This window comes from Lingula anatina, chromosome 1 (assembly GCF_051362555.1).
Source record: "Lingula anatina isolate TDL-2025a chromosome 1, LinAna3.0, whole genome shotgun sequence".
NCBI classification, from domain to species: Eukaryota; Metazoa; Brachiopoda; class Lingulata; order Lingulida; family Lingulidae; genus Lingula; species Lingula anatina.
This window is the reverse complement of record NC_141767.1, coordinates 36,361,465-36,377,156: the sequence shown is the minus strand read 5'-3', so window position 1 is coordinate 36,377,156 and position 15,692 is coordinate 36,361,465. Positions and strand designations below refer to the sequence as shown.

Sequence of the window (15,692 nt, the reverse complement as noted above, 5' to 3'; positions counted from 1 at the left end):
ACACCTGGAACTTCAGAGCATCTCCCATTCCAAATATTTTGACCAAAATGACCTTTTCTTTATTTTAATTAATTTTTTTCTGTAGGAAATTTATGGCACATTATGGTAACTCCAAAATTATAACATTTAGTCCCTTTTATCTGCAAAACTGGCAGAGATAGGTCCATAGTTACTATTGAACTTGAATAGAAAGTCATATGCTGGCAATCTTACTGTGACCTTGAAATTGACATTTGACCTATTTTTCACCATGAACTGAACTTTGCAAATTTTGCTTCCCTTTTATCTCCAAAACTGGCAGAGATAGGTCCATAGTTACTATTGAACTTGAATAGGAAGTCAAATACTGGCAATCTTACTGTGACCTTGAAATTGACCTTTGACTTACTTTTCACCATGAACTGAATTTTGCAAATTTTGCTTCCCTTTTATCTCTAAAACTGGCAGAGATGGGTCCATAGTTATTATTGAACTTGAATAGGAAGTCATATACTGGCAATCTAAGTGTGACCTTGAAATTGACCTTTGACCTACTTTTCACCATGAACTGAACTTTGCAAATTTTGCTTCCCTTTTATCTCCAAAACTAGCGAGATAGGTCCATAGTTACTATTGAAATTGAATAGGAAGTCATATACTGGCAATCTAAGTGTGACCTTGAAATTGACCTTTGATCTACTGATTATCATGAACTGAACTCTGCTAATTTCTTTCTCTTTTAACTCCAAACCTGGCAGAGATAGGTCCATAGTTACTATTGAACTTGAGTAGGAAGTCATATACTGGCAATTTACTGTGACCTTGAAAATGAGCTTTCACCTACCTTACAATGAACTTAAATTTGATTGTACCATTTTTAGTTTCATATATTTTTTGCATATATTGAAAATTCTTGTTGATTGCATGTTTACAGCTTGTCAAGCACAAGACTGGGGGCTGTGTCCCTTATTTTGTGTATGTGGGGTCTATACGAATGCGCTTGCTCCAGCTGGTGGTACAATATTCGGAGGCGGTATCGCCTCTCTGATCCTCTAGTTTGATATTCAAATGCATTTGGAACCTTGCTTTTCTGAAGTAAAGCCATGATGTTAAAAAAAAAAAACACTTAGGCCTATCAGCAAAAAAGTAATGTGCATAGCAACATACAAGCAATCTTATTTAGGCCACTGAGAGCCAGTCAATCTTGCCATCTTGAACTATGTTGACTTGACAGGTGTTGCACATTAAGCATAATTACTGTACATGAAGTCTTGCAACAGTGAGCACTCTTGGCAACCCACACTTTCATGTTTCATTTTCTATAATTAAACATAAAGCAGAGTTTTTTTTTCTAATTTTAAAATACTAAAATGGGATATTTACTAAAAAGACCTCATTTTGCAGTTAGTGGAGAGGATCACCAATAAGAAGTATTCTATGCAAATGTCATCTCTTAGGTGTCTAACAACTAAACTATTTACAGATTATCATAACACAAAGGGATTTTTAAAATCCAGTTTATTTGTAACATAATGGAAGACTTACAAGAAAAGAATAAATCATATTGTGCCATATTGTTATCACAGACATACAAAATTATCCCTAAATATATGTGAAATCATAGGGTAACTGTTTCCTCTCTTCAATTAAACAATACTAAGATGTATAAACTTGGCATTAGTGACATGAACATTATACTTGGTCCAGTGTAAAAAAAATGTTGCCTTAACTGGAATTATTACAGGAGCTCGCAAGTCAAAAAATATATTATCTTTCTCCTGACAGTAACAATAAAATAACAGTACTGAAATGAAGACTATTAGATAATTTATCACAGATGATGCAAAGGATTTTGTTATTTGGTCAATTGTATATCTTTACTCAACTAAACAGAACACAAATGATCAAATGCATGAGAGGGAAAAGGCCACCTGGCAACATCTTAAATATTCTACACATTTTACGTTAAGGGCGCATTCCCATAGATTTTAGAGCGATCTATCCCCGTGGGGAGTCTCACTAGATTACTGTCAGATAATCAGGCTGAAATATCCGTCCCGCCTACTACAAGCTGTAAGGGGGTAATTTAACTTTCATGCCCGCTCGGCTGACAGCTATTTAGCGTGAACCCCCAGGTCGATCTAGTCGGATCGATCTAATCTCTGGGAATGGGGTCTTAGCAATATAACATGTTAATTCAACTTAATTCAACTTTAACCCAGTATTTGAAAATGCAATTTTAACAAAAAGTTAAATTTTCCATATTTAGTGAACAGCCTTTGGTGAAGAATTCTAACAAATATCACAGAAGTTAAATATTTATCAGTGTTGAATATATGTATAATTATAAGGTCAACTCATTTTGTCAGTATATCCATTACCAACTCTTGTAATCTTGCACTTACCTCCTCTGTGCATGACATCAATGGGACCTTCTATAAAAATAAGATCAACACAAATCTGGATTTCAATACATCGGATTGCCATCATAACTCTTCCCTTTTTTCTTTTAGAGATATTCTAGCACTATGTCTAAAGGCATGCTGCACCACCATCCAACAACGTAACAACTTACATATTTAAAGGACCACCCTTTGGGATTTGCCTGCCAAAAATGAATTGTTGGAGGTTGTCTCCAAGCATTTGAAAACGTCCCACAGTCATATTCTTCCTGTAAAGCTTCTTGTATTTCCCAATGCACATTCCAGAGACAATAAAACCTTTTAAATAAAAGTTGAACTGGAGTGTATAATTATCTTCTCAGACTCCTTGGGTAGACATTGCCAGCTTGCAACGTCTGCATTATACAGGCACAGGGCAACAATACAAAACATTTTCTTGTGTGAAAATGAGGCAATGTGCATGACAGCAGATGTCATTTATAATATTAAACTTGAGTATTAAATTAAAATTGGAATAGAACAGCGAATCCAAGTGCAAGTACAGAGCAAGCGTTTATTCCTGATTAGGAGAAAAATTGCTCTTTACCCTGGAAAATTCATTTTTGGCAAGGAAATTCGCATAGAGTGACCCTTTAAGTAAAGTGAAAATGCATAGAATTGTTCACGCAGCATAAGCCACATAAAGAATTTTGTGGTCTTAAAAATGCATATTTGTAGGAAAGTTGTAAGTCTGGAACTCTAAAGAGAGATGGTCTGTATCTACTAGAAAATTGAATTAGGCCCTTGAATTCTGTAAGTTATTCGTATTTTCTAACACAATTAACCCACACAGAGTCCCTATAAAGAAATGTTTCATATTATAACACATCATTCAGATTAAATATATTTCAGCACCTATCTGAATTGCGACTGTTCATACAATAAAGGGTGTCAAAGATTATGAACCAATACATGTACTAATATCAAATTTCTTTGATGGCTATGTGGATAACTCTGTGTGGATAACGCTATACCTTTGAATCAATCCACAGCAGCTACAATATTAATAAGGCCTTCAATTACAAGTTATTTTGAGAAAACTGACAGTGCAATTAAGAGAGACCATTTTTTATAGAAAATTCTTTGAAGGTAATTAACCCTGTGTTTAAAGCAAAATGCTGATCATCATCTACATTCTGTGGTATGTACCAAGGGTGCGGTTGCAGTTTGGACAAAAGTGACGTGCATCCTTTAAATCTTGTATGCAGAATGGGATCAAACAACACCCAAGCCAGCATCTTAAATAAATGAACAAAAATATATTAAGTACAGAGATAAATAAATAATGTAATGATTATAGTTTGCCTTGATATGTATCAATTAATAAGATATACACCCAGCTGTTGCATCAAACATCTCTCTCAAAATCAGTTATAATGTATTTCCACTTAGTTTTTATTCTATTTAACTTTTTTTTTTCAATTATCATAAGCCAATTCTGCACCATACAAAATGTTAAATTAAATGATAGGCAAGCTTACAAGACAAAGTCAGATCTTTAAAGAACCTACCCAACAAAAAGGGTAATTCCAGCAACCAGCCAGGTAGCCCCTCCAGAATAATATTCCACTGAAGTAGTGACATGTGCCTGGCAGTATGGACACTGCATCTGCTTGGAATTGGGCCCAAATGCAGGCGCATTCACATATACCACAGTTGTTGGCTGGGCCACCACTGGAGCTGAAAAAGAGTTTTATATCTATATATCTGCAGTACTAGTATATCATAATTGCTTATAGTAGCAGGTACTAAATATCTTCCTTTCACCATAAGACTTAAGACTACCAAAGCAATATAAATATCATGCTTGAACCTGGATATCAATGGATTGACTGGATAAATGCTAGAATGCATATATAAATATTCGTTAAACAATTCTAAATAGACTGACTGGCATGACGATAAACCAAAAAGTCTCAGGGTCATGGAATAAATGCATTTTAAATGAGTCATTTCAAAGATATGAAATTGTTACCAGTAGCTTTCTCTTACCAGCTTGTGGTGGATAAGTCCCCTGCTGATATCCTGCATATCCATCCTGCTGGGGTGGGTATCCTGCCCCCTTAGGAGGCTCATACTGGGGAGGCGGCTCTGCAGGGTAGTTTCCAGAGGCTGGGGCATTTGTCCCATAATTTTGTTTTTCTGACATGGTCAACAATGGATAGCCTTTGAAGGACCTGTAATTTTTATTCTTTTAATTTTCCTTCTGTAAAATGAGACTTTGTTACATCGTGTATGTGTAACCTCTTTTGGGGTATTTCCATCAGTACATACTACCAGCGTCTTGAATTCCTATTTACATTTATTTATTTATTTATTTATTTATTTATTTATTTATTTATTTATTTTTTATTTTTTTAATATAAAAAACAGGTGTTGTGTTATTTGTGCTAACATCTGAATGTGGAATTGTCAGTGCCCAAAAAAATTAGTACCCCTGTATATAACTCAACCTAATCGGAATCAGCATGTTGCAATTCCTAGATAGAGAGATTCTACCACTTCTTTGTAGGTACCAGTTTGTTCAAGCCTTGAATCAAGGAAGTGAACTTTGTCACTGCGTAAAATAATCGTAGATCTAAATACCATGTGTGCTAATGCTTCCAGTCAGGTCAAACGAAAGATACTTTTCTCATTACTTTAATGAAAGCATCTTAAATATAAAGTTTATCAAAATTTCATTTTTTACCTTTAAGTTACTATTTTCGCAAATTTCTTGAGATGGATTTCTCTTGTAGACGACGCACAATCTTCTTCGGCCTCGTTTTGGTAAACCTTTAACATGAATCCAATCAGCAGATTCAAGGAGAAACAGTTTCATAAAATGGGTAGAAGACTGATGTTTTTGGCGAATACAAATTCTATACAAGCAAAATAAAAAAGAATAAATTTAAGTTAAAAATAAATATTAAGTTAAAAAATACTAATTAATACAAACGATTGGAAAATACGGTGTCAGCCTAAAACAGAAAAAATATAAATACAGACTTGGGCTAGCAACGTACCCTAAGGTGAAAGGCCGTGAAGATGAAATCGGTCATGGAACCTGTAAATGCGTAGTTAAAGCATCAGATCGATGCTGTTCCATGTTTGATCCTAGACGTCTCCACCCATACCTGCTGGCTTCTGGTGTGACTCGTTTCCTTGCATCACTCTTTTCTACTAAGAGCGGTTCTTGGAACCCGAACAGTAATACTGCAGGTTTGTGCTCAACACAAATAAACTACCGGTACATGTACTTAAAAACAGTAGTAGTGTAGTCTGCAGGTCGCAATAGCCCTATCAGTAAGAAAATGGAAATTTAGAATCGCCCATCACCTACTACAGGTAGTGAGCACAACATTTTCAGAATTGTCATTTATTGAGGGTAGTGACAAAATTTTTCAAGCTGCACTCCCACACCTACACTGTACATGAATGATGAATATTGCCTCATGCAGTTACCGCTGGTAAGGGTACCGTGAGCAAGTACGGCAACAGAGGCAAACATGAATATCACCTCCTAAAATAAGTATAGTCAATCGTAATACTTTTTTCACATATCATGTCTTATGCCAAGAAGGATTTGAAACTTGTATTGGTCATACTAATACAGTCACCCATTGATTGTTTACTTTTAATTATTAGTCTTTTGAATGTCTCAGTTATCTATAAACCATAGTGATTATTTGACAGCTGTGTTTATCAATAAACAATCAATTGACAACTGAAACTGTAATATTTATTCCAGGTACCAAAATGATGGCAAATCCTGAGAAACTTATTCGGGTGTTCATGGTCGGAGACGTGATGCTTGGAAGAGGAATAGACATGATATTGCCTCATCATTGCGACCCTAAGCTGTATGAAGGCTATGTAACAGATGCCAGAGATTATGTTAAGTTGTCTGTGGATCAGAGTGGGGCTTTACCAACTGAGCGAGGAATGAGATATGTATGGGGAGACGCCCTGGAAATCCTGGAGGAGAAGAAGCCAGATATAAGGCTGATAAACTTAGAAACTTCCATTACAACCAGTGAGACTCCCTGGCTTGGAAAGGGTATCAACTATCGTATGCATCCTGGTAATGTGGAGACTTTGAAAGAAGCCAAAATAGACTGTTGTGTGCTCAGTAATAACCATGTCCTGGACTGGGGATACCCTGGGCTGGAGGAAACACTGTCCACCCTGAGGAGTGCTAACATTACCTATGTGGGTGCTGGCAAGGACATCTCAGAAGCACAACAACCAGCTGTGTTTGACCTTCCCAACAAAGGCAGGGTGCTCATCTTTGCAGGAGGTCATAGGTCGAGTGGAGTTTTTGATGAGTGGCAGGCAAGGAAGGGCAAATCTGGGGTAAATATCCTTAACATTGACCAGCTGTCGCATACAGTTCATGAGCTGTCCCAGCAAGTCAAAAAAACAAAAAAGCCTGGAGACATTGTCATCCTTTCTATCCACTGGGGTGGAAACTGGGGTTTTAAAGTCCCAGACATGTTTCAGCGCTTTGCCCACAGTGCTATTGACAGCGCAGGTGTAGATGTCATCCACGGGCACTCTTCTCATCATGTGAAAGGGGTGGAGGTCTACAAAGGAAAACTGATCATTTATGGCTGTGGAGACTTTCTCAACGATTATGAAGGGATTTTTCATCCCGACCATGTACCATATCGATCTGAGCTGAGTCTGATGTACTTGGTTGACCTTGACCCAGAAACAGGCGACCTTGTCAACCTGCTGATGGTTCCCACCATGACCAAAAAGATGTGCGTGAGGAGAGCTGAGGAGGAGGGGGTCAAGTGGTTACATGAAACTATGCACATGGAGTGTAAGAAACTAGGAGGAGGGGTGAAGAGAACTGGAAATGAGCTCCATCTTTTGTTGCATGATGATGATAAGTAGCTGTGATCAGATGACTACTGTACTGTTTTTTACATTTATTGCTTTTTCCACTATGCAAGCTTGTAAATGCCATTAAAATATAAAGCTGCAGTTTTCATTTTTGTACAACTTTCATTTTTTGGTTTATATCTTGAAAATACTTTGTTGCTTTTTCATTATTTTTCTTTTGTATTAGTTGAGCAAGTGATGAAGCTATATAATGGCTAAGGCTAAATGTAATAGAAAGCATAAACAGTCATATTTGTGATTGGATTATGTTTCTTCCAATACTTCCAAAGGATTTAACTGTGATTTTTTTTATCTCACAAGTTTCAGTAATAATTGAATTGATGATTTTACCATATTAGAAAAGTTCCTTTTGTAATAATTCAGTGAGACCTGTAACAATATTGTGGCATTTCAATATCCTGTTGTAACTGCCAAAAATTAAGTCACACACACACACACACACACACACTTGTTTGAACCCAAGCAATAACTTATTGTTTAAAAAATAAATAATCCCATTTGCTGTAAAAAGGCATGGTTTGTTTGTTCGTTGGTTGACAATTTGGTTACATAAAGGTTTTTGAATTTTTATGCCCATGATCAACAAATGGTGGAGTCTGGGCAATTTTGCTGTCCACAGCTTATATGTTTATTAAGATTTTTTTCACTGAATCCCATTTGTGCACTATTAGCTAGGTGTATGTAATTCCTTTTCAGTGACAAGATGTTGAATTGCTATTGTTAATTGATTTTACCAAATTACGAAAATAATCTTTTTATTTTCCTTGTTATATTATTTCCATGAACGTGATTGCATTGCATGTTATGGTAATGATCATAAGAGCTGATGCTGTAATGAAATTTAGTGATATTTAAAAATGCATGTTCTTTTAAAAAGGAAACTCTCATGCAGCATTTCACGCTGTACCACTCAGGTCCCAGGTGCTGCAAAACCCCCACATAAAAGAAATAGTAAACAAACTAAGCTATTGTGATATTGAACTCTGTTCAAACAAACGTGCCTCAGGCCCAAGCTGCATATATCATATCAGTAGTCTTTTACACTAAACCACCAGACTGGTTGAGAACAGGTCAGGAGAAGAGCACCCAACTGACTTTTTTTAATACCAGCACTTATTGTTATAACAATATTTTAGGTCGCAGACTTATCAATTAAATCAATATCCACATTACTATGTTTATTTTGAAGACATTAAAGGCCTACTGCGCTCTAGGAACACATAGCGTTCACTGCTTTTTTTACAGTATAAAAACTATAAATCCACGTCAAAAAATTGTTCTTTTTAAGTTTTAGAGAGAAAAGATGAGATTTAGATGAGAAAATTCTGATTGGTCAGTTTCTAGTGACGTAACCCGTGGAGTAGCTTCCCACAGCTGTACTAGTAATAGTATATACTATGCAGTAGGCGACTAAACATCCAGGTGTCAGAAAAACAAATGCCGCAAAGTTGTGTTGCTCCCGGGTGCCGTAATGTAGGTTACAATAAGAAAGACATCTGCTATTATATCCTGCCTGCGGATGCCGCTAAACGTAAAATTTGGCTCAATTCTCTGAAGTTAAAAAATCCCAGCACTGTGTCAAAACACGCGGGGATCTGTAGCGACCACTTCGAGCCGGAATGCTTCGTACGTGACCTGCGAGCTGAATTGTGCGGTGGAAAAGCACGGAGAAAACTAAAAGATGATGCTGTACCCAGTATATTCGATTTTTCGGAGTACCAAAATGCGACAGTAAATGCCAGAGCGCTGCCGACGAGAGTCTTACCTGTAGGATGTGTGCATGATGCGGCCGTCGAAAGGAAGAAGAGAGCAGCTTCTAGAGCCCAAAAAATAGTTCGTAGCAGAATTACGTTGTCGAATTTTTTGGTTATGTTAGTGAAAACGTTAATATTAACATGATAGTGGAATCAAATTTTTACTCGACATACTGCTGCACTGATCACGTGTAAGGCAGAAGTAGCGAGGTAAGTTGCAGAGGTGTGAAATGTAGTGTCCGATGCGATCAGTCCGATATCTTTGGCCTTTTGTCCACTGACCTGGCTCTCCCGGAATGACACTGGTAAACTGCACGGGTGTGAAAAATAATGTTAGCTGTCACACCTGCATGTATTAGGTAACTTTCTCTTATCAGTCGGGATAAGAACGTTCAGCCGACGCGACAGATGGGCAATGTGTGAAAAACTGTGTTCGCTGCCCTGCTTCCAAACCTTTACTGTTAACATAGTTTTGGTGTATTTTGTTGGTTAATAAATGATAACCACGTGGGGAATTAATCTTCTTTTGTGTATCTATCTTCAAAAGTTTGAATTTATAAATGATCATGTAGTGATCAATTGCGTGTATCGTTTTAGTTTGCACTGCTAGCAAGCGGATAGCTGAATCGAATATGGCTTTCTGAGCCTTGACGCTAGTGACGTCACTCGCCTTAAAGCGCCACCACGCGGGAGTATCATAAACTACATTCACACCTGCATAAAATCGGCTTTAAAAACTAAATAAACGTAAGAACTTTTTTTTCATTACTCAAAAATGACTTTTGGGCACCTAACGGATAGTTTTAACCCGTTTTTTCATCACAGTATACCTTTAAAACATCAATAACTGGTGAATATTAATATTTTTATGCAAAATTAGTTCTGATATTATTTGGAGATTGCAAAAAATATGGAAGGAACTTTAACAAGAAATAAATCAACGGCAATTTTCACTAACTTATAAAGATGTAACAAGTAGCAGATTAAGTCCACTGCACATATCACTTAATGATATTTACATTCCCATGAAGTAATTCAAACCATTTTACTACAAATTATAACCTTAGTCTCACCATGCTATCCCAAAATATGGTATTTCCAAATTTCAAGGACAAAAAAAGTTGCCCCATGTATGAATTCAAACTTTGATGGACTTGAAGCCTAAGGCTCCATTCAGAATAGAAGACTAAATAGTCCGAGGGTCAAATATGGCGACCCACTACAAAGCTTGCCGTCTAATCCGCTAATACCGCTAATAGACACTGAATAGATAGCCCGTGGGGAAGTATTCAAGTGGGCCGGCCATTTTTGAACTTCGGACTAGTTGGTCCCCTATTCTGAATGGGGCCTTAGGGACCATTCCCACAGATATTTGGATTGATCTAACTCCCTGTAGAGTCTCAATAAATTACTATCAACCTAACCGGCTTAAATGTCTGTCACGCCTAGTAAAGCTGTTAGGGAGTAATTATCTTTACCCTAGCTGATTCGGTAGGCATGACACATTTAAGCTGGTTAAGCTGATAGCAATTTAGTGAGACTCCCCAGCAGGGAGTTAGACCGGTCCACATCTAGGCATGGGAACCCAATCTTAGGCTACTACTGTAGTAGGTACTTACTCTGAATGTGCTTGTTAACTTTGGTAAAATGTGGTGGTGATAATACTGTTAAGTATACAAAACACCAGCTTTTATCATATTTTAATCTGGTCACAACAATAACTAGACAAGGCAGCAAAGCTGCCAAATGTACAAGAAAAAAGCAGAAAATAAAGAATCTGATGCAGAAAATAGGTTAATTTGTCAATTTTGATGCAATAATAAATAATTATGGAATAACAGCACAGTCAATCAACACTGAATTTTAAGCATACACAACAGGTAATATGGTCAATAAGATTACAGTTTCAGGACCATGAGATTTCAAATACACATAATGAAAATCTCAATATGTGAAAAATGATGACAGTGCACAAAAACATATTACATAATGTTTAAAGACAAACACCAATACGACTGCTTATTTAGAATACAGAAATTGTAGTTCAGGTGGATGGGAGTAAAAACTCACACCTTGAAAATGCCAGTGTTTGAAAAATAAAAATTAAAAAAAAAACATAACAAAAAATAATCCAGTAAAGCTGCTATTCAAACTTTAAATCTAACTGTATTAACATGATATTAATAGCCCCACTGAGTTTGAAGATAATGAGGCACTGTTAAGTGTTATTCATCTATATAGCATTTATGTTGGCATTACACAAAAAAAAATTCTGTTGTAGCTTATTTGCAATATTAAAAAAACATTTACCTGCATAATTATCACCTATTCCTAATTTTCTGATACTGTTAATTTAAACTTTTACAACTGTATCTAACCGTATCTTGTTACTTTGTACCCCTGTGGACAGTTTCTGAAAATTTCATTAAAATCTGTCCAAACTTTCCCCATTATGTTCTTAACAGACAAATGGAGTCAAAAACGATCTACTTTGCGGAGGTACATGTAATACCCTGGTACATGTAAATGGCAATGCACCGTAAAATCTGATCAAGTGCTCTAATGTAAAAATTTGCATAGCTACACTGTACGCCACAAATAACGATTATTATGCACAAAATTGCAAACACATAAACACTAATTTTAATTAAAATTCTTTATGCAGTTTTATTGTAAACCACTTCATATTACATACATTTTACATAAACATTTTACATTTTACATTTCAATTGCTTATTTCCTATACAGTCTAATTCTAAACTTTAGTCTTTAGAAAGTTTGAAAGCACAATTTCACCGATTTCTGAGTCCAAAACTGCAGACAATTCTCTCTATAGTGTGCCTCTCATACACTAGAAGGGTGCCGTGCTCCCGTGAGAAATCTGGAATCCTGACCCATCTTATTGTCTTTCATATCGCTCTGCATTTTCTTGGCAGTCCCAAAGTCACCAAAAACCAAACAAAATAAATAAACTAAGCAATAGTTATAAGCAAAACACTGTCACACGATCTGAATAAAAAGCATAGTATAATACGAACAGTTTTCTTACAAGCTTTCTTTGCAGCACGGCACAACATTGTCAAACATTCGACGAATAACTTCTCATTTTAGCCAACCTTTTAAATTGAATATACACCGTTAGGCACCATTCAGACATTAAAACTGTTCAGATCGTACATTAGAGGTTATAGTATATGGCATCACACCATTCATGCCTAAGATAGGTTCAGACTTGCTTCGACAAAAGCACTGGCAGCAAAACAAGACCATGGAGAGCACCAAACAAAATTACCATGAACATGAGTTTGAAAAACGCTCTGAAAATATACACAGACAATGCACTTAAGGCCAGCACACCTAGTATCGTGGACAGAGCCCCCTGAAGAATTGAAAAACCAAGGGAAAACAGGGAGGAAGAAAGTTTTTTTTCTCGGTGCAACCGTTGGCGCTAATATATGCATATGCAATGTGTGCTGAAAAATCAACAGAAAACCCAATACACATAATCAGATTAATCATAGAGACAGAATCCAGATTAACATCCCACCACACCATGTAACCCACAACACCTGCCTCTATTGATGCCACCGACAAAGTAACCCATAGTGAACAGATAGGATTGGGGATCAAAAGTAGTGAAATAACTACCATTGAACCAAGAGCAATGCCGATATTTTGTAGAGTATTGGGTATGATCGCTACGTATTGATCGTACGAAAGGAAGGCAGGATGGAAGACAGTAACACACACGAACTGACTTGACCATTGTCAGCAAGGCACATGGCAAGTAGAACCAGTTCCTTTTCTCTAGACGCATCAATTGGTGATTCGAAGCCATTATATTATCTGTGGTATTATCTATGTGTATATCTAATGAAAACTTTTCATTCCTAGGCAAAAACTCACGTTTTAGCACATTAACAAAATTGGTTTCATTAACTGTCAAGTTGTACTGCTCTACAAAACTTGAAAAGTCTTGCAGCCAAAATACCGTTGTGTCTTCCAATAAAAACCATGCTGGCAGCGAAAAAGGTTATTTGGAAAAAGAAGTCAAAGAGCACAGCAACACCTAAAAGAATAAATAGTTAAACTGACGGATATACAATTGAAAATAAATAACACTAACGAAGTGTATAATAATGGTTTCGCGAACATCGTTTCAGTAAAATGAAAATTAATGCAATGCCTCTATTTATCAAAATATTCCATGGATTTATGAAGTATTTCGAAAGCGTTCTGCACATGGCAGCCATAAATTCTATCAAAAATGAATTCATATTGAAATAATTGAAACATTGAAATTGTATACGTATAACCACAAGAACTGTTCATTTCACCCAGAAAGAGCGAAAGATCGAAAAGTAAAAAAGGCTTATGGCACTCTTCAACTTGTGAATAAAACTTTAATCGCCAGTTGATCCTACCTGTGTTTAGACAAAATAATCTGATAGTAGGAAAATCAGCAATGGCGCCAATACCAAAAGAAAGACCGTCCGTAAGCGTAGTGATTGTGATAGAGATAGCTGCTTCTGAAAATGTCTCCCCCATGCGTTTTTGAACGGTGTCTCGTGGATTGGTCTGCCGCCATGCGGCTATCATAATAAACATATCGTCAACTCCGATTGCTGCAAACAATAAAAACTACTTCATTCAAAATTGCAGAAATGTTTCATATATGATAAGAAAAAAAACGCATTTAACCAAAGCAAATCAAGTTTGGATTTTATGAGATCATGCAGTTTTTAACCTGTAAATTCTGACCTGTAAATTAGAAAGCTTATTACGCTAAAATTCAGTAAACAATGCATTGCATCCAATCGGGATAGGGCACAGACAGATTTTGAATCTACCTGAATTTGGACTTGGCTTGCGACATCTTTAAACCGAAATGAAAGCCATAACAAACACGATGGCCCCACTTTCCTTGACCTCCACTCCACATTAGCCGTTTTGAACAGCGGAAGTTCGATAGAGGGTGGGTGGGGAGGTGATGACATAACACTTGTAGCATCATTCTATAATGTAGTTGCCGTGTTAGATACTGAAACATTGAATTGGTAATAACTAGCTTTGTAAACTTTATCATGACAAGTATAAAACGGTGTCCTCAAAGACAACACAACGTACAGTAAATCACACAGCACAGCACAGACAGTTTTTTCCAGGCAAAGGAAGCCTTCCATGTATACTTCCCAGCAAAAAAAAAGTGTCACCCCTAACGTAATGCGTAAAGTGATACAGATAATCACGTCATGAACCAATGCTCTTTATTCAACTTCTAAAAGAAAATTTACGTATTTTGTACAGCTGTAGAAATGATTGATGAACGAATTAAAAAAAACAAAAAAGTAATGCACAATAGACGGTTAGAGTTGTGCATAAAAGATCTGAGCAAAATGGCTGGCCCCGTAACTTTAATATTGTTGCAAATCAAAATTTTCCAAGGGAGAGTAACTTTTGAGGATACGGGGTTTAAGGCGCAAACAAAAGGCCCAAAATAACCGTAACTTTCTGTCCTAACATGGCAATGCTCCACCTCACCGTACTGGCAAAACACAAATTCTACAATGACCAGGAAATTGAGCAAGTAGTTTGGCCTCCTTTTTTCCCTAAGAACACTGTTGGGATACTCAATCCTACGCTGTAAAGAGGAGAGAGTCCCAGTTGCCGAGTACACTGTTTGAGCTGAGACAGGTTCTTGTCGAGCGGTGGGCTAAACTGAGCCAGAGATACACCAGTAAACTGGTTAAGTCAGTGCCTTGAAGAATAGCCTGAACGGATGAAGCCAGCCGGGCTTGCAATCCCTGCTTCATTGAATCTGACATTTGCTTTTTTCTTTAAATTGCCAATTATTTACAAAAAGGAATCCAAATGTAAGAAAAAAACAACGAAATTTACTGCAATTCAAAGGTAGAAAATGAAATTATAATTAAACACTAAATAGTTTGTTGGTTGAATAATAGAATTTGTCTTAGAACGTACATTCTGTTGGGATAATATTCCATTATATTGAGCAAGAGTATAAGTGAAATATGGACTTAGTCTGGAAATACAAAAACACTTACAAATGTGTAGTTAAAATAAAACCACTAAGACAATTAAACACACAATAAGACAAACTCAACTCCAAATTGGCTCCCAAGAAGACATTGCAATGCCATGGTTCCCTTGATGACACAGAATGCAAAAGGATTGATCTTGTCAAGGCTATCACCTTACCATTAACTTACAGTCTTTATTCCTATAGCTTTATTTCCTCAAAATCCTTGAATGTATACCTTTCAGTACTCTTAACAAAATCTCCTACCACTTTTTATAAAACTGGAATATTCACAATCGCTAGGTGCATGGGAGCCGCTGTATTCTTTTATTAATTTATTATTAAAGTCGCTATTGGGAAATCTGCCCTAATTGTCAGGGCACTGGAAAGCTAGCTTACTATCTATTCATAACATTTTATGGAATAGCTTTACCAGTTTGGCTGATATGGGTTATGTGTAAAATCAAGATCGAGCTGACATAACTGAAATCTAGAACCTAGGGTAGGGAAATCAGGCCTTGACGTAAATGTAAGCCCTGACGAGCGCAAAATAGCATAAATATCAGGTGAGGGCAGACTGATTCTCTT

The 15,692-nt window shown here is 36.6% G+C and overlaps 2 protein-coding genes across 2 annotated transcripts; one reads left to right on the top strand and one right to left on the bottom strand.

The window, feature by feature from the left end:
* Positions 1 to 1,480: 1,480 nt before the first annotated feature.
* LOC106164438 (lipopolysaccharide-induced tumor necrosis factor-alpha factor homolog) lies at positions 1,481 to 5,195 on the bottom strand. Its single transcript, XM_013542338.3, has 4 exons — positions 5,110 to 5,195; positions 4,413 to 4,597; positions 3,932 to 4,100; positions 1,481 to 3,658 (listed from the first exon to the last, which is right to left on the bottom strand). The coding sequence occupies exons 2-4, from the start codon at positions 4,567 to 4,569 to the stop codon at positions 3,550 to 3,552; spliced, it is 435 nt and encodes a 144-aa protein (XP_013397792.1). The 5' UTR covers positions 4,570 to 4,597; positions 5,110 to 5,195; the 3' UTR covers positions 1,481 to 3,549.
* A 212-nt stretch (positions 5,196 to 5,407) lies between these two features.
* On the top strand, positions 5,408 to 9,579 carry LOC106164428 (uncharacterized). The gene is made up of 2 exons (XM_013542327.2): positions 5,408 to 5,621; positions 6,151 to 9,579. Exons 1-2 carry the CDS (start codon positions 5,507 to 5,509, stop codon positions 7,299 to 7,301), a joined length of 1,266 nt encoding a protein of 421 aa, XP_013397781.2. The 5' UTR covers positions 5,408 to 5,506; the 3' UTR covers positions 7,302 to 9,579.
* Positions 9,580 to 15,692: the final 6,113 nt, after the last annotated feature.